This window comes from Solanum verrucosum, unplaced genomic scaffold, assembly GCF_900185275.1.
Source record: "Solanum verrucosum unplaced genomic scaffold, falcon-dt-bn FXZP01000279.1, whole genome shotgun sequence".
In the NCBI taxonomy this organism is placed as follows: domain Eukaryota; kingdom Viridiplantae; phylum Streptophyta; class Magnoliopsida; order Solanales; family Solanaceae; genus Solanum; species Solanum verrucosum.
Genome location: NW_026020289.1, coordinates 1,589,260 through 1,608,826, shown reverse-complemented (window position 1 = coordinate 1,608,826; position 19,567 = coordinate 1,589,260). Strand labels below are relative to the sequence as shown.

Here is a 19,567-nt window from a genome sequence, read left to right as displayed (position 1 = left end):
TTACTTTTTACATAGTTTTTAAATGTATAATTTTTAAAAACTTTAAGTTTCTATATTTGAATTTACGAATTAAAATGTTTGAATCTCGAAATTTAACCGTGTCACGTAAATTAGGAGTGAGTATTTTTCTTTACCATTGAAGAAAGAAAGACCAAGTGTGATTGGTTTTGTAGAAAGTAGTTGCTTTGCTTTGTATTACCAACTCTTTTTTTTTCCTCTTCAGTTTCCTCTACACTAACAACAAACATGAAGATTTCTTTCTCAAGTAGTAGAATAAGCATATCCAAACTTTTGGACCATATTGATTGAACTCTTCAAAAATGTTGTTATACCTATGTTGGATACCCGTCCTTTTCTAGATGGATGAATCCACCATATGAGCTATTGTTATAGGCCAAGGAAGTGGAAAACAAATTAAGTTCTCAAAAAGTTGATGTACATGTACACACAGAAAAAACAGGAAAAAAATAGCTGAAATTTATAATGGCAGAGCTTGGTGATAAGGACAAAATAATGATGGAAGAAAGTAGTCCACATGCATACAGCAGATATACTGTTGCTTCTGTTTTGATACACTGAATTCAAATAAGTGTCAGTTTGACTTGTTGGTTATGGCAACTTATCATTCTATGACTATTGGATGGGTGCATAATCAACATTTATAACCGCTTTATCATCTAAAAACTGTTAATTTGTACAACTATCTCATATAAAAACTTATAACTATTTGAGAAATTACACTATGTTTACTTAATCAAGTCGTAAAAACACTCCATCAGGCACAATATGCTTGATTATTCTTATGGGCCAAACACATGTTATAACGCCTTATAGGACCTTTACCTGCTTTAATACCATCCAAAATGAATGGAGTGGTTTAGGACATTATAAACTCCGAAAACCATTTACACAACATATGAGAGAGAGAGAGACAATTATAGTATTTCAAAGCTTGAGCCATGCAAATTGCAATGCAAAGAATAAAGAGAGATTGATCAAAATATGAGTCTACAATAATACCTACTTTTTTTTTCTTTTCTATTTTACTTTGATGTAACATGTAGATATATGTGCACTATATTCTTTTCAGTGCTGGTTTGACTTGCTAGTTCTGCCTATACATACAGTAAATGAGTGGGTGCACCATTACCACTACCAGAGGCCAATATAGTGCTTTAGTTACAAGGACATCCAAACCTACTAAAAACCATGTATATGAGTTAAAAAGTAAAAAAATAATAGATTTCGAACCTGGTAAATTGAATGGGTGGTGGTAGAATCTCGAACTCGATCCCATAATATTTAAATCCTAGATTAGCTCTGCGTCCACTACCTCTTCCCAGACATAATAAAAGGGGTAACTCTTCCATTCTTCCCCTTCACATCTCAAGAACCAATCTCTCTACTTACTATGAGTCCTAGGATCAAAGCTCTCATTCTACTCCTTTTGTTTCTCATCTTTGTTTCTTCTGGTAAGAAGCTACTTTCGCTATAATATGACGACAACATTTCAACTAGCTTGATTTACACTAGCAAATGACATAATAATGTTAACACTATTGTTTCTCATTCTTCTTTGTGCCATCTAGGTGATCATGTTGAAGGCGTGAACCACACTTACAAGCTTCATAAGGTAGTCATAGGGGAGTAAATTTATTTGATTGGCATCATACCATGCTTTAACTAACGAAATGCAACTAGTAGATAGTGCAACTTCCTTCTTTTTTGGTGAAAAAAAATATGGCATTTGCGCCTAGCTCATGATGAGGATTGTCCAAGTCCACATAAGCAGAGTACTAGTCCATTACCCAACTGATGACAAGCAAGCCCACAAGGGGAGCATTGTCTAAATCCATATAAGCAGACAATCGGTCCATTCTCTGATCGATGTGGGACCCTAACCCACTCTAACGATTGAGATATAGTGCAAAAAAGTTGAGATATACTGCAACATACGACTAACTAACTTCCTGCAGCTTATGTTTTCCTCTTAAAGTTTCATCCATTTTCTTGCATATAGCATACCAAGACTGTAGACAACTTCCTAGATTATTTTATTTTGGTGCATAGAGTCCTCAAAAATCTTGATGTCTTAGAATATCCTTAACAACTGAAAAATTAAACGTCGCTGATTAATCTTTGTTGCAAATTGTGTGCAGCATGTTATGCGAGAAAATCCAAGAAAGTTGCTGCAGCTGGATGCTGTGTTAGATTATGACAATGCAGGTCCTAACACCAAGCATGACCCAAGAGGAAAGAAAGGCAGTGGCAGTGGCAGTGGCAATCACCCGTGATTTCTCTTTTTTTCCGATAATCAAACAAGACTGTAGACTACTCTAAATTATGGAGATTTTGATCAATCAACGGTGGAGAGATAGGACATAGCATTAGCTTCGTATGAATTTCTTTTATGTTTGATATATTGTTGTAATATCCTTGCCCTTAGAAAGTGGTGAGAGCAAGTGAAATGAAGTTAGCTAATTGTGACTAAAGCTTCTTTATATATACAACTACTGCAATTCCATCGAATTGTTTAACACGGTTGATGAGCATATTCTAAATGATACAAAGCTGATTGTGACTAAAGCTTGTCCGCAGTTGTGCACAAACATTTTGTTGCAGCAGAGGCAAATTTCATCGATCTGTCTGCCTGTTTACAAGTAAAACCAAACAGAGAAAACAACTAAAGGATAATCAAAATGACTTCATCAGTATATAATCCTGAAGATGTAAACCACTAACTACTAAAAAACACAAGTTTATACTCTAGCAAGTCCCTAAATCACTCCAATCGAAATTACAACTTAATTGACCTTTTTGATGTGTTTGTCACATTTGCCACAAAAAGGAAATAAGTGCCTCGACTAAAGCAATTACTGAAACAAATTCATGGATACTACGTGAAAACAACCGGGAAAAGGACCATAAGGAAGAGTAAATAAATTCTTTATAACTAGTATTGTAGGGCTTAACCCCAAAGGGAGCCCTTCCAAAAATTCTCGACGGCCAAGGCAGAAGCCCAGGCCGAAGAGGGGGTTTGGAAATAGTTTTCAACCAGCAATAGACGCGCCTCGGTTAGAACCTCACTAGCTGCGTCATTGCCCCAAGCGCAAAGATACTTCTTACTGCTTCCAGATTTGGATTTTATTAGACTCATTTCTATATTCAGCTTCATCTATTATCAATGTGGGATAAACTACCAATATATTGTAGTATCTTTGTCATGGCATGATAAGGATGCTCATGAATTCCTTAACTTGTTCGGCTAGTGGCTATCTGTTGTCAATATTTTAAAGGACTGAGAGGTGAAACAAGTTAGCTGAATGTTACATACTACTTGAAGATGTCAATTCAGACAATGCAAAACACTTGCTGAACCATGAATATAGGCAGTGAGCATCAATTATAGTCCAGATAAATTTAGTCTGGTTTCAATAAGAGATGGAGACAAATTTATATTCCAACTGCCTAAGGAGATAGCACGGTTGACAACCATATTCTACAGGTCGTGCACAAAAGTTTTGTTGCAGTAGAGACAAAGTTCATCCCCTGTTTACAGGTAAAGTTCAAGTAAAAGATAATTACAATGACATTACAACTTTATCGGAGAAACTTCAATTATAGCAAAATACTGAAGAAGTGGACCACTAATTAGTACATGACAGAAGTCAAGTCTTTTGCCCAAAAAGGCTGAGGCACATGATTTTATGCTGTAGTCCCAACTAATTTTAGTGAAATTACATGATGTTATTTAATGGATCGTTTGATGTCCTCGTCAGAACCTTTTTGGTGTTGCCTTTATGATATGATTAAATGGAATTTGACTACAAACTTCGACAATATGAGCTAGTGACAAAATAGTGCATAGAGATAATGGACCTTTTACAACCAAAAGAGAATAAGTAACTCTCTAATGGAGTAGCAAATTTCTGAAACAGTTAATTCACTCACAAGTCACTTGCCGACGCAAACAGTCATCTCAACTCTGGATTCGGGAAACAGAACTGTACACTTTCTTGGCCTGTTTATGTTGGCATTTGAGCTTTTTATGTATAGAGATCTGAAACCATGTTCTATAGAAGCAGTACAACTGAAGCTTCAAGTTTTGGAAAATTCGGTCCACATGGTGATTGTGGCACATTTCCTATGTTGTAGCATATCCAGTCATCAACTCATCATGCCAGTATTACCACTACTAAGCTCCATTTTTTTGTAGGATCTATTCCCTTAACTGCATATTCGATTATGAACCCCAGAAAGAGGAGCAATGTCTACTCATATTGTCACACAAGGACTTTCAATTTCTAAATAGGAAGGAACAGATCAGGCCCATCATTCACAAAAGTAGAAGTTTATATTGGCACACTGACAAGGACTTTCACTTTCTAAATAGAAAGGAAAAGGTCAAGCCCATCTTTCACAAGATATTTGCTATCGAATTTATAGTTTAGAGTTGCTTCAGATTTTGATAACAAGGCGACTCTATGCAATAAGAAGTAACATCGCTTTAACATTTACTCATGATCCCAAATGCCTTGAATTCTTTTTTCCTTGCAATAGACAAAGGAAAAGAAGGAAGTACCAAGGCAAAAATTTTAAAACTTGTATTGTAGGGCAAAACCCCGAGGGGAGCCCTTCCAAAAATTCTCGACGGCCAAGGCAAAGCCCAGGCCAAAGAGGGGGTTTGGAAATAGTTTTCAACCAGCAATAGACGCGCCTCGGTTAGAACCTCACTAGCTGCGTCATTGCCCCAAGCGCAAAGATACTTTCCAAGTTTTACCTGCTATCGGTTTTATAAGGCTCGTTTCTCTATGTTTCTTCTTCTGTTATCGATGTGGGATTACTGACAAACCACCTAATAGCTGAATTACTTATGTATGTCAGATAACTGGCTGATTACTCTTTTCTTACGTTGTGCCAATTTTCTCCCACTCACTTTCCCTCGGAATAACAATTACCTCCAATCAATATATTTTTTGGCTTGTTGGACTTCTTATACTATATGTTAAAATCTCATCTTATAAGGTAAGAATTTGAATATGGTATTAAATTTATGTTTGGCCAAAATATATGAAAATAACATTGCAGTAGAAAATGTGAAAATAGCACTTTCTCCCCGTTTTAATTTGTTTGTTCTATTTTGACTTTGATACGAAGTTTAAGAAAATGAAGATTTTTTTTGAATCTTGTAATATTAAATTAAAGATACATCAAATATACTATAATGTCACTCTATTGTGTATTGAGGAGTGTATACTAATATCATGAATTTCTAAGTATTAGCAATGCAAAGGATTTAATACATGCATTAATATGATTAAAGACCCAATTACCCCTCAAAAGTATTTTTACATCTTTTCCACCATAATTATGAAGGATACTTTTGTAAATAAATATTTGTATACAATGCATACTATTTTTAATACATCAACCCAAACAATGCATAGCAAATAATATATGCATAACTAATACAAGTATAACTATTACATGCATTACTAATACACTCTATTGGATATTATTTTTATACACCCTACCAAACGACCACTAATATGTTGTGATCTTAAACACATCATCTAAAAAATTTGAGTTAAGAGTTGCTAAAAAAAAAATCGAAATGGAGGTGTGTACAATATGAATTCTTATACCTCTATTTATATAGTATTACATGGAGGTAGAGCTGTCAAAATGGGTTTAGCCCATGGGGCCGTCCCAACCCTACCCGTTATTGGGATAAGGTTGGGATATGATTTTTCATGCCCATTTAAAAACTAGGGCTTATAAGCCCAGCCCATATAAGCCCTTGGCCCTTGAGGCTTGATCGGGGCTGGGCCGAGGTCGGCCCATAGGCCAAAACTTTTTATTCAAGAGTAATTTACAATAATCTCACTAGTATATAATCTAATAATTTGAATACACGCTATATTGTAATATTATGAATCTTCGTACCCAGATACATGTATCTCAGAATATATGAACTCAAAATTAGGTTAATTTGTTCTAGATACACTCTATCAAAGTAGATTCACATGTATCTAGGATACATATACAAATCTCGCACCCTCGCCTCCCTCCCATATTGCTTGTCACTTTCTTATCTCACTCGCATATCTGGTATGCGAGATACATGCTAACTACACTAAATTTTTGCTAGTGTTATTGAAACAACACCATTATTTGTCATATTTAATTTGGAAATCTTCTCATTTTCTTGATGTTATAAAATTACAAGTTTAAAAAGAAAAAATAAATAAAAAGAAGGGCTAGCCCGCCCCAGCCCTTGGCCCTTCTAGGGTTGGGTTGAGTTGAGCATTTTCAGGCCCTACCAAATGAAGGGCCAGCCTGCCCTAGCCCTTCAAATTCCTTGACCTGCGAGGCTTGGGCCGGGTGGGTCTGGACCAATCCTTTTTGACAGCTTTACATGGAGGCATACAAATGATAGTCGTAAATATTGACATTAACTATAAAGGTTATGCAGGAGGATCATGGGGAAAGTGAGAAACGTGACATTAAGCCTTTGAAATCAAGAAGAAAATGAAGATTTATTTCTAGTGTACTGAACATATATAATTATGTCATAACATTTGCATATTTAAAATATCCATTTATTTGAACTTGTGCAAGAATATCTAATTATAATAATTATATCTGCAAGCAGGGGCTCCCATAGGTGAGGCCCTGTCGTGTACACGTGTTTCTGGGCTATAGGTTGCCATCCATTTAGCAGAAGTTTTCGCGTTTGGGCTTCTCGCAGATGAATCATAGCTCCACCTACGGGTTGTCACCTTCTTCGGTGTTGCATTCCATTGGGCCACTCCTGGTGGGCTTTTAGGTTTTATTGGGCCTGGGCTTCTTATTTTTGCTTTTGCAGATTTAGTTGGAGCCATGTAGCTAGGGACAGAATCCATGTTGGACTGAGTGGATGAATATGGGCTTCTTTCAACTGGACTGAGAATGTGATGGGCTAAGTTGACATCTTCTGAGCCCAATGGGTCCAATTCTACTGTCTTCTCTGATATGTCATCTGTGATGGACAATGACACATAGGAGCCTTCTCGTTGAGAAGCCATCCATCTATCAAGCCAATTCCAACTTTGTTGTGGATTTTCATGCTCATTGCAAAAACATTCTTCATCATCATCTGGATCAGAGTGCAACCATTTCTGTTGTTGCTAACATATAATTAGACAATACAAATTAAGAGCATGGAGTTTAAGGGGGAAAATGAGATGTTTTAGACTTCTAAGCTTTACCAGCAATTAATTAACAACAAATGTTTAATTATTGTTAAATATGTTTTTTTAGATGCGATTACTAATGACAATTACATTTTAGCACTCTTTGTAAATGTTGTAAAAATATATAATGACGTTAAATTTAATGACAATTAACTAATGTGGTAAATAGTAACACTACTCTTTGTTAGTGTGCATATTATTGTCACTCTAAGCTGTATTTATTGTAGTGATATGTCAAAATATTTGTGGTGGTTTATAGAACTTTTGAGATTCAACATGTCATAGTATTTGTGTAAGTATAAAAACTCCCTGTCAAGGATTAAATGAAAAGTGCTATGTTAATTATTTCTTATATACACCATTAATTGCTATATATCAATATTATTAATCTTTGTATAACAATATTTGAGTCATAATTAGTCCTGCATGAACCAAACGACCCCAAGTGATTATTGCATCTAATGTGAAGGTAGTTACACTACATTAGTACTCCCTCTCCCTCTGTCTCAGTTTATATAACTCATTTTCCTTTTTAGTAGTTCAAAAGAAAATGATGCATTTCTATATTAAATAATAATTTAATTTTAAAATGTTTATTTTAAACTATATGAAATGATTTATAACCAAACAATCATCTATCGTTTATTTTAGATCATAAATTTCAAAAGTTTTTCTTTCTTAAACATTGTCAAATCAAACAAGCTCATATAAAATGGAACGGAGGGAGTAAATATATATGACAGCTTTTGCTATGTATTGGCTAACCTGATAAGCGTGTTGTTTTCTTCTAGTGTTTTGTAGGATCTTTTCAATGCTTTGGTTCCTGTTATCCCAGCCTTCTGTCTCTTGTTTGTTAGACAGGATCTTGTTCTTGTGCTGGTCTTCTCTAATAATCGAGCGCAATTTTACTTCTTCCACCTTGCTCTGCAGCAACTGGAGTCTTCGTGCACGTACTTTTGACTGTACCCGTACTAATGCTTGCATACATCTCATTGTTATTTGCGCTTGTTTCCGCACACTATGCCCCCTCACTAGCGCTTGCAGCTTCACCAATCCCCTAAGGGCACGCAAAGCACGTCTTGCCTGCAAAATTAGGCAAAATGTATATTTGAACAGTACTTATATATAAGATGGATGATTGATTGGCTTTTAATTTACCAGATATCCCCTGTAATATGATTGAATTAGGGTGGCAGCAATTTCCTCTTTGTTGTATCCATCTAATTTCACAATTTTTGGGGCCGTATAAGTTGCTACTTCAACAACCGCAACAGTGGCTTCGATGACATGAATATCATGATTTCGATCTTCAGCCAACGAAGATGATGAATTGTCATTGCTCTCTCGATTATTGGTAAGATCTGAAGAACTCTCTGCTGGAAATTGTACAACTGAGACAACTTCTGGAGCTTCATCTTGCCATTGGTTCTGTAATTTTTCCTTCTGATAACCATACAAAATCACTTCAATTGAAGGCTCTGAATTCTTAAACTTGTCGAGTAAATTACATTTAGACACTTGAACTGGTGTTTATTTTGATGAATAATAAAGACATGAGAGTATTAAATTTTTAGACACTTGAACTGGTGTTTATTTTGATGAATAATAAAGACATGAGAGTATTAAATTTTTGGACTCAAAATTTTGGACGCGTTCTCAAACATCCATTATATAAGTAAGTCAACCATTTAAGTATGCCATCTTTTTTAATCATATGCAATAGTCTCAATAAACCATACCTAAAACTTCATACGTGTTTCAATTGATGTTGATATGTATAATTAAAGGAGACATATTTTATGTGATTAATTTATCTACTTAATGGTGTTTGAGAATACACGCAAAATATAACCTAGGAGTGTCTAATTATTATTTTTATCATGTGTTATAACGCTACTATATACACAAAATTATCATATATTATCAACGCAATCACATTGGAAGCCTTACGATATTGAAGAGAGATATACTTGACTTCTTACGAGTATATTTTAATGAAATGATGTCATATTACCTAAAAAAAGTTGTCACTTCATCTATTTGTTTAATAATGTCGAGAACGAGTAGTAGAAAAGGAAGGGAAGTGTATAGTTATGTATAGTTAAAAAACGAACAACCGAATTAATAAATGTGTGTTATTATAAGGTCTTATATATTTATATACTAGATATGGGACCCCGTGCCAACACGGGGCCCAATATATGTTACTGTTTCTGTTTTAATTTATGTGGTACATATGAAATTTGAAATTAATCAATTTTTTAGTATGTTTTTATATATTTTAAGTTGCTAATTATTTTTATTTAGAGTATGTTTTACGTAAATATATTATAAATCACAATAATTAACAAGTTAATATAAAAAAAAACTTATAAAAAATTCATTGACTTTTGAAATTTCATTTGTATCACATAAATCAAGACAAAGCGAGTAATATATATGAAAATTACATCAAACGTACTATAATTCACAATAATTAGCAACTTAAAATATCTATATATCTATATTTCTCCCAATTTATGCGGTATAGATGAAATTTTGAAAGTTAACAAAAACTTTTTATATGTTTTGAAATATTTTAAGCTATTAATTATTATGATTTATAATACTTTTTACATAAAAAATTTATTTATATAAAGTATAAAAGAAAAAAATTAGAAAAAGGAAACATAAATGTCAGCAGGAGTCCAATCTATGTTAATTTCTATGTTTTAATTATTGTAATACCGATTGAATTTGGAGAGCCAACTAAATTTTTTTAAAGGATTTTTTTATAAATTTTAAGTTGTTAATTATTATAATTTATAATATTTTTATTAATTTTAAACCAATATATGTTTTTCTATGTCTCAATTACATGAGACATATGGAATTCAGAGAGTCAACTAAAATTTTAAAATATGTTAAGTTGTTAATTATTATACCTTATAGTACTATTACGTGATTTTCAAATAAAATATGTAATTTTTTTATTTCAATTTATATGTCATTGATATAATTACATATATTAAGTAATGAAGAATTAATGTGTAAATTATGTGATACCTATGAATTTTGGAGTGTAAATCAAATTAGTTATATGATTTAAAAAAAATAAAGCGGTTAATTATTACAATTTATAATACTTTTTATATATTTTTTAAATGATATATATATATATATATATATATCTTTATGATATTGATATTAGTATTATAATAAATTAAATTTTATTATTTTAAATTTATGATCTCAATTGTCAGCCTATGCCACATTATAAAATGTTCCAAAGTAGATATCAGATTTACAAAAATGTCGATGCCAGCTAAAGTAATAAAATAACATCTAAGGGCATGAACCTATATATATATATATATATATATATATATAAAGCTGAATATTGACAATTTGATGTGGCATCTCTCTATGACTAGTATTTCTATTCATCTTTTTTTTCCTTTTTTTTGACATTTTATCTTTGTTTTGTATTTTTTATTTGTATTTAAAAAAAAGTATTTATGTCATACCCGATTAATTATGCCATTTATAACATCCATTACACTAATATAGATTTAAGTAAATGAAAATGGAAGATGAAAAGATAAAAACTATTCATTTTTTATAACTGTTTATAATTATTTAGCCTATAAAATAAATAAAAAATAGTTGAGCATTTGTAACAAATAAGAACAAATTTCTTCACTTTGGCTCTTCTTCTTTTGACGATAATGATCAATATATGGTATCAACTTCTGTCGCTAAGATGTCCATCAAATTTCTAGGTCATGTGACTCTTTTAACAAAAGAGAAAGAGAGAATATCTCATGATTCTTGTGAAGACATTGATGTAAAGAAAGAGATTATGTAACAAAAAATTCTTTTCAAAATAAAAGACTTTTTGAAAAAATGTTTATTCCTCTTACAAGGAGAGAAAATTCATTGTGGTTGAGAAATTTATAAGAAGGCTGATTAGTGTTTCAAAGGGTAAGAAAAATTATTTGGAGAAAAAATTATTCTATTTATGAAATTCGTATCAAATTAGGAGGAGAACAAGCAAAAATTTATTTTGTGATTTGAAAAGAGAGAAAATTAGATATTATTTCTTTCAACCTCATTATTCTTCTAATTTCTTTCTTCTTTTATTTTGTCTTGATTTTTTGTATCTTTAATTAAAGTTTTTTTTCTTATTTATCTTTAATTAAAGTTTATATATATTTTCTTAAAAAAGAATTTAAAAAGATGATCATATTTAGTCCCTTTCCTCATCAATGCTATTAATCTCATAATTAGTGTTATTTATATTATTTTCTTAATTACTTTTTCTTCTTTCATTTAATTATTTATTTGAAGAAATTAGTTATTATAACTTTATAAGAATTACACATGTATTTTTACATAATTGATTTGTTATTTTTAAAATTTTTGGATCATTCTTCATCTTAAAATTTCTATCTATATGTAATAATAAAGCTAAAATAGGACACCTTCTTAGCAATAGATACTTATTTATTCTTATCAATGTTTCTGACATTTTTTGTTATTTTTTCCTTAAAATAATTGTTGCCTCGATTTTTAGTTTTAGTTTTATTTTTTTAGCATTTTCTAATTTTAAAAGACTGAAAAATTTATATTGAAAATTTACAAAATATAAAAAATGATTTATTTAACTCCTATCATCATCAATATTATTATTAATTTGTTTTACTTCTTTTCTTAATCTTCATATTTCATCATTAATGTAATTTATATCATTTTCTTAGATATATATATATATATATATATATATATATATATATATATATATATATATATTTGTGACATTTCTTAGAAGTTAGGATTACTATTTATTTAATTTTTAAAAAATTTGAATTCTTTTGTCATACTAAATACAACATGTTTTATTATAATTACATTTAATATATTAATCAATATGTTGTACGAATGAAAAGAAAATTATCATTTCACAAAAACAAAGGTTAAAATATAATTTATTATGATTAAGGAAAGATAAAATTATTATTCCAATATCCATAACCATATATAATACATTAAAAATTAATTGAAAAGCTATAAATGGAAAAGGAATCACCATTTAAGGAATCATTATTTTTAAATTTTTGGATCATTTCTTCTTCTAAAAGTTTCTATCCATACGTAACAATAAAGTTAAAATAGAAAATGTAGTGACACCATTCTTACTAATAGATAGTTATTTATTTTTATCAATTTTTTTTGACAATTTTGGTTATATTTTTCTTTAAAATAATTATTGCCTCGATTTTTTTTTTAACATTTATTTTTAATTTTAAAAGATTGGAAATTTTATGTTAAAAATTTTAATAATAGAAAAAATAATTTATTTAACTTTTATCATCATCAATACTACTAATTTTTTTGACCTTTTTTCTTAATCTTCATCTCATCATTAATGTTATTTATATAATTTTCTTAAATCACTTATTTTTTCTTTTTTAACTCTTTTATATATATAAAGTTGGATATGTAAATGATGATGTGACATTTCTTAAAAGCTAAGATTACTATTGATCTAATTTCTCCAATTTTTGAGTTCTTTTGTCATACTAAATACAATATGTTTTATTATAATTACATTCAATATAGTAAACAATATGTTCTAGGAATTAAAACAAAATTATCATTTCAGAAAAATAAATGTTAAATTATAATTTTATTATGATTAAGGAAAGATAAAGATATTATTTCAATATGCCATAACCACATTCAATACATTAGAAATTAATTGGATATAACTGTAAATGGAAAATGAATCACGATTTAAGGAAAATAAATGTTTGCAATACGATAATAATTAAGGAGAGAGTAAGATATTATTTTAATATCCTAATTCGGAACTTTTAATCTACTACTCAATTAAAAATAAAATGCATTTAATAACATTAAAAAGTTATTAGTTTAATATTTTTTCTCATTGTACTAATTCAATTCAATCAAACTTAATTTTAAAGATAAAATAACAGCTTCATTTTAATTGTTATCAATATATTTCAAAAAATTATCGTGAAAAGGCTTTTCTTGCACCTTATTTTAATTTTCATATACTATTATTATTTTTTCTGTCATTTTTCAATGATTTTTTATTTCGATTTAAAATTTAATGTTTATTCTTAAAACTCTGATGGTACAAATTAAGGTGGAATAGAATATAATAAATGATGATTCTTCTACTAAATAAGAAGATATAACGAAATTGAAAGGGTGAAGGTTTTTTTTTTTTAAAATGGATAGGAAATTCTATCGAGGTATCATTACGTCATTATTCAATATATTTTTAATATAAATTTCATTTGTAGATGCATTTGTTTAGTACTCCCTCTGTCCCTAATTACTTTTTCACTTTTCCTTTTATAGTTGTCTCTAATTACTTGTCCATTTTGACAAATCAAGAAAGAATATTTTTTTACCTATTATACCTTCAATTAAATGACTAATTACTTTGAAAATTGCAAAACTTTTCATCTACTTCATAATTAATAGGGGTAAAATGATAAACTCACTATGTCATTAATTGATTTCTTAATAAATGTGTCAATTTAAAAGTGGACAAGTAATTAGGGACAGAGGGAGTATTACAGTGTTATTTGACATTATGAGATATTTCTTAGACATTTAAGGAGAATGGTAGACCGAAATATATATTATATATTAAAGGATCAACTTCATGCAATGGAAGAATTTGTTATTAGCAAATATATTTTAACTTATTTGATAAAAAATATATTCTTCCTCATTTAATAGATGTAAAATTTGTGAAGCTTTACTTTTTTTCACAATCTTCATATTATTAAAACAAATAATAATATTACGATTAAACAACAGAGTAAATATAAAATTAATCAAAAATATTTAATTTAAATGATCGCGCGAAATGCGGCCAAGTTCTCTAATTTAAAAAAAAAAAGTAAAATTTAAATGGGTCTACTATAGAATTCCTAGAAATCGAACTTGAAAAAATTATGTTAAAAATGGAAAATAAAAAGTGAAATAAATTTAATTGAGAGTTATCCTTCGTCTGTCCCATTTTATGTGAGACTTTTTATTTCTCGAGAATCAAATAGTTTAAGTTTGACCATAAATTTGCATATGATATCTTCAAAAAAAAATTAAAATTTGGAGAAATTAGATAAATAGTAATCTTAGCTTCTAAGAAATGTCACATCATCATTTACATATCCAACTTTTATATATATAAAAGAGTTAAAAAAGAAAAAATAAGTGATTTAAGAAAATTATATAAATAACATTAATGATGAGATGAAGATTAAGAAAAAACGTCAAATAAATTAGTAGTATTGATGATGATAAAAGTTAAATAAATAATTTTTTCTATTATTAAAATTTTTAACATAAAATTTCCAATCTTTTAAAATTAAAAATAAATGTTAAAAATAAAAATTAAAATGGAGGCAATAATTATTTTATTAAAGAAAAATATGTGTAGAAAAAGTAGAATTAGATGAAGTTACTTTAGTTCATCTTTTTGGTGGGCCTCAATGTACAATTTTTATAGCTTTTAGTCCAACTCTTTAGTGCAATGTTGGTCCTCCAAACTCCCATTTCTAAATAAGAAGATATAATGGGAAAATGGCCTGAGATACCCTTCAACTTTGTCATTTGGAGCTGATATGCCTCTCGTTATGAAAGTGACTCATATATACACTTACCGTTATACAAACGGCTCACATATACCCTTCATTTAACGGAACTGAAAAAATTAGTTTTAAATTTATATTTTTGACTTTCAATTTTTTTAAAAAAAATTATTTAGGGGTATATATGATTCTTCTAGCAAAGTTCAAGGTATATTTTAATTTTTTTCGTACATAAATTATTTTTGAGAAATTTGTATATAATAGCAAACTATTAATTCAAATTAAATGCTATAAATATTGTTTGATTTAATTGTACCCCATAGCAAACTGTTGCTATTTCGCCTCTCTCCTAGTGAATCTCGCACGCCACTCTCGTTATCTCTCTCGCCTCTCTTGCTTTTTATACAAACGCAAATGTATAAAATGAGTTTGTGTTTGTATAAAGCGAGATAAAATTGTACATATACATATATTTTCGTTCCCCTCTCCCAGATCTCGCTCGCCACTCTCCCAAATCTCGCTCGCCACTCTCCCAGATCTCGCTCGCCAATCTCTCCCTCGCCTCTCTCGCTTATTATACAAATAGAAATGTATAAATTGCATTTATGTTTGTATAAAGCGAGAGAAAATTGTATATACACATGCAAATACATATATCTTCGTCCTATACACTTATAATTATACAATACAAATATTTTCCTGCCCAGTTCTCTTTTGCCTTTCTCTCTTTCTCGCTTTATATAAACACAGATTATACAATTGATCTTTTGTATATGTATACTGAAACAGATATATATTATATACAACTGCTTTCTTTTGTATATGTATAGCGAAATATGCATATTCATGTTTGCTATAAAGCGCAATTATGCAAACTATAACTATATCATACAAATATGATTTTTGTGTTTGTTATATGTGAAAGTTTTTTTCATTATTTGAGTTTCTTATTTTATTTTTTTCTTTCATTCCTTATTGTAAAGTAAAAAAATTTAAAACTATTTTTTTTGTGGCTATATTATAATTTAGAACTATTTTTTTTATATATATTGTAATTTAATTTTTGTATTTGAAGAAAAAAAATTGGTCATCTATAATAAGTTTTACAAGAATATTAGTGAAACATAAATAGATTTGACCATCAAAATAATAAATCTAAATTAGTCATTGAAACAAAAAAAAGTAAAAAAAATATGTTTGAGGAGGATTAAATATACCCATATGAGATTATATTTTTTATTAAAAAAATAATAAAAAACTAAATTAAAATTAATTTTTTTTCATTTCCATTAGAGGAAAAGGGTATATGTGAGCCATTTGTATATAAGCAGGGGTATATATGAGTCACTTTCATAAAGAGAGGTATATCAACTCTAAATGACAAAGTTGAGGGATATATCAGATCCTTTTCCCATATATAATAAAAAATCAAACAATTAAACCAAAATTGCTAATAATCAAATCAATAAATATTTATTATATTTGGATGATTTGATTTAATTTTAATAACTTAAAAACCGACTAAATTAATTTTATTTTATGTTAAGTGAAATCCAAACCAAATCGAACCGTGAACCATAGAAGAGGTGGATGAAAGCAACAAGTCATAAATTCTACGTTGTTGCCTTTCGACAGGGGCCCTATTTTAGAGGGGACCAATATGTGTTCTAAGATTATTAGTTAATGCCGTTTGGTGAGGGAGAAAAATGGCTAACCAGTAGTACAAAAATATGTTGCAATTTTTTTTAATCATATAATTATATACCAATCTAAATTTTAATGTGTGGATCATGTACACAATATTTCTATAATTAGATCACTTAAAAGGTAATTGTAAAACTATAGTGAATTGTTGCTATTATACTGTCAATGTGTATAACTTAGATCTGAGTAGTATTGCTTCCATTTGTATAATCTGATACTAACAATGCCAATCTATCAAATTAACTATCCTTTTGGAAGGAATAGAAGCAAACTAAACTAAAAATCATCGATAATTTCGTTTTAATTCTATGCAATATTTATCGATGAGAAGAGTGAATAACTAACCTTTTTATGATCTGCTGGTGAATAATCCTTAGAAGAAGGTTTAATAAAGACTTTCTTCACAGTGGAAAACCAATTACCACTTCCTTTCTTCCCCATTTTCAGCCAAATAAATTTATTTTCTGCCTGGAAACATTCAATTAAGAATATTGGAAAAAGAAAAAAAATAGCAATGAGTTAATCAAAAGGAAAAAAAAACATGGGAGTATGATCTCTGTGTACCATAATATGTTATGAATGAGAAAAATGAAGAATTAATAAGTGGGGTATTCTGCAGAAAGAATGTACCAGATGCTAATAATGAGATCACTAATAGAATATGGTTGAAGTGGTTAGATGGGATGGGAAAATGGGTGAATATATATTGCCTTTTATGATTTGTATAAATAAATATAAAAAATGACCTTGTAAAGATTTTATTCTTTATTCTTTTATGTGTAAAACTAAAGTTTTATTAGAAAAACATATATATAAAACTAAAAACTGCTCGTACCGTATGTCTTTGTTTAACTTGACATAAAATTTAAGAAAGTACAGAAAAATTTTGAAACTTATTTTTTAAACTAAAGATGTCTGCAATGTATCATCAGGGGCAGAGGCAGCATATACTTAGGGGGTTCATCCGAACCCCCTACGGCGAAAAATATTATTATTTATGTATAATAGATGTCGAACTCCCTTCCACTAGCTTGTGTGTTTACTTTACAGATTTCGAACCCCTTATTAAAAATTCTGGCTCCGCCACTGTGTATCACAGTTTCTAATTTTGTGGTTTTACACATTCACAAGAGATGTTGAAATTAAAAAGTCGTCAAATTAGAGAAAAAGACATTCTTTTTTAAATATACTAAAAAGAAAAATAAGACAAACAAATTGAAATATAAGGAGTAATTTGTAAAGGGCTATAAAACCAATTGACTTTTGGGAACAATAGTCAGGGGCGGATTTAGAACCATGTACAGGGTTCACGGAACCAGTAACTTTTTTATCTTCTTCTTATTATCTATTTATTTATTAGTCAATTAAATTTTATAAATATTTTAATGTAAACACTTAATTTTTAGTGTCGCTATAAAAATTTATAAACTTTAAATTCTGAATTTATATTTTTACAACATGCTAGAACTTCGCTTGCCGTTGGTATTTATCACTCTCACAAGGTGTATGTGTAGTAGCTTTCCTCTACTCTTTGTTCTTTGTGTTACAATGACTTTAGCTAACAATTCTACACACAGTTGACTTTTAACAAGTTGGCTTAAAGTTACAAGTATGTGCACTGCCCTCATTCTCACGAAATGTAGATTGTGAAATAAGATAGTAAATTATGAAATATTTATTTGACTCTATACTTACTTTTTAGTGTATATTAGTTATATAGAGAGAGTTTGATCTTAAAAGATTGAATTATGTCCAATGCGCGAACTTATTATTGGATCGCTAGACCACTAACTTTAAGCTAAGCCATACTAATACAATACTATTAATCCAACCAAGTTATATTGTACATTGTACAATTATATATATATGGTCATGATGAGAAGTAGGAGTATTACTTGATGGCACATGTACACAAGTGACGCGCATCTCCAACCCTACACTCTATTTTACTCTCCAAATATAAATTTTTCTATTTTTTCAGATAACCAATTCCAATTCAATTCTCTATTTTACTTTCTAAAAAAGCGTTTTCTCTCTCCTCAATATTATATTATTATTTATATTTCATTTTTATTTTCTTATTTCATAATATAAATCCTTTATTTCTTTTTCCCAAATAATTACTTTATATAATTTTCATGTGATATAAAAAAAAAAATCAAAATTTTTATTCAATATAAAATTATATTTTATTCTAAATTTTTAAATAACATAAATTGCAAGAAAATATAATATAATATACAAATTAATGGACAAATTCAAATAAAAGTGAAATACAATTACATGAACACTCAATTTTAAAAATTATTACGTTGCTCCCATAAATGTTCTATTAATGCATTATGGAGTTCAAAATGAACATTTTTTCCTTAATTTTTTTATGTCTAGCTAAAAATTGTTCAAACCGGAGATTTTCATCTACCACAATTTCTATCATTGGAGTTGGAGCCTCTACGACATCTTGAATTGGTATATTAAGATCACTTCATCCTCAATTATCATGTTGTGCAGTATAATACATGTAGTCATTATATCATGTAACACTTCCTTTCTCCAAAAAACGTAACGGTCTTGCAATAATTGCAAAACGTGATTGTAAATATTAGTGACTACATGCAACGAGAACAACAACTAATACTTGAAAAAAGAAATCGACAATCACAACCGCAATCACAACCTCAATCACAACCTCAATCACAACCACAATCGCAACAATTCTCTGAATCATATCCTAATTTTTTTATGAATAGTGCTAATATCTGGAAACGACCTACCGGATTACTAAATTATTATTGTGATAAATTAATTATTATGTTATGTATTGTATTTTATCTTGTATTAAAATTATTATATTATGTATTATACTTTATCTTGTATTTAAATTATTATGTTATGTATTGTATTGTTATCTCGTATTTAAATTATCATATTATGTATTGTATTTTTCAATTAAATTTTTCATCTTATCATTTTAATTTTGTGTATTATTTATAGTGAAATTTAATAATAAAATCAAAT

The 19,567-nt window shown here is 29.2% G+C and overlaps 2 protein-coding genes and 2 non-coding genes across 5 annotated transcripts in view; 1 reads left to right on the top strand and 3 right to left on the bottom strand.

The window, feature by feature from the left end:
• LOC125834427 (ethylene-responsive transcription factor SHINE 3-like) overlaps positions 1-19,567 on the top strand; it is a 388,745-nt gene that overhangs the window by 355,278 nt on the left and 13,900 nt on the right. The window lies entirely within an intron of this gene.
• LOC125834459 (U4 spliceosomal RNA) lies at positions 2,966-3,117 on the bottom strand. The gene has a single exon (XR_007443357.1). It is a non-coding gene; the product is annotated as a U4 spliceosomal RNA (small nuclear RNA).
• LOC125834460 (U4 spliceosomal RNA) lies at positions 4,614-4,764 on the bottom strand. Its single transcript, XR_007443358.1, has one exon. It is a non-coding gene; the product is annotated as a U4 spliceosomal RNA (small nuclear RNA).
• Positions 6,521-17,219, bottom strand: LOC125834417 (protein IQ-DOMAIN 21-like). 2 transcript variants are annotated; one of them, XM_049513562.1, is made up of 5 exons: positions 17,180-17,203; positions 16,895-17,013; positions 8,394-8,675; positions 8,001-8,318; positions 6,521-7,169 (listed from the first exon to the last, which is right to left on the bottom strand). In XM_049513562.1, exons 2-5 carry the CDS (start codon positions 16,988-16,990, stop codon positions 6,627-6,629), a joined length of 1,239 nt encoding a protein of 412 aa, XP_049369519.1. In that variant the 5' UTR covers positions 16,991-17,013; positions 17,180-17,203; the 3' UTR covers positions 6,521-6,626. The 2 variants fall into 2 exon arrangements, 1 of the variants encoding a protein (XP_049369519.1); XR_007443348.1 differs by lacking the exons at positions 6,521-7,169; positions 8,001-8,318 and having other exon boundaries at positions 8,554-8,678; positions 16,895-17,017; positions 17,114-17,219.

Coding starts and splice junctions, on each gene's coding strand:
- LOC125834417 (XM_049513562.1), bottom strand. CDS start 16,990: ATGGGGAAGAAAGGAAGTGGTAATTGGTTTTCCACTGTGAAGAAAGTC. Junction 8,676..16,894: donor CACCAGCAGATCATAAAAAG/GTTAGTTATTCA, acceptor GGTTATCAGAAG/GAAAAATTACAGAACCAATG. Junction 7,170..8,000: donor GAAAACAACACGCTTATCAG/GTTAGCCAATAC, acceptor ATTATATGTTAG/CAACAACAGAAATGGTTGCA.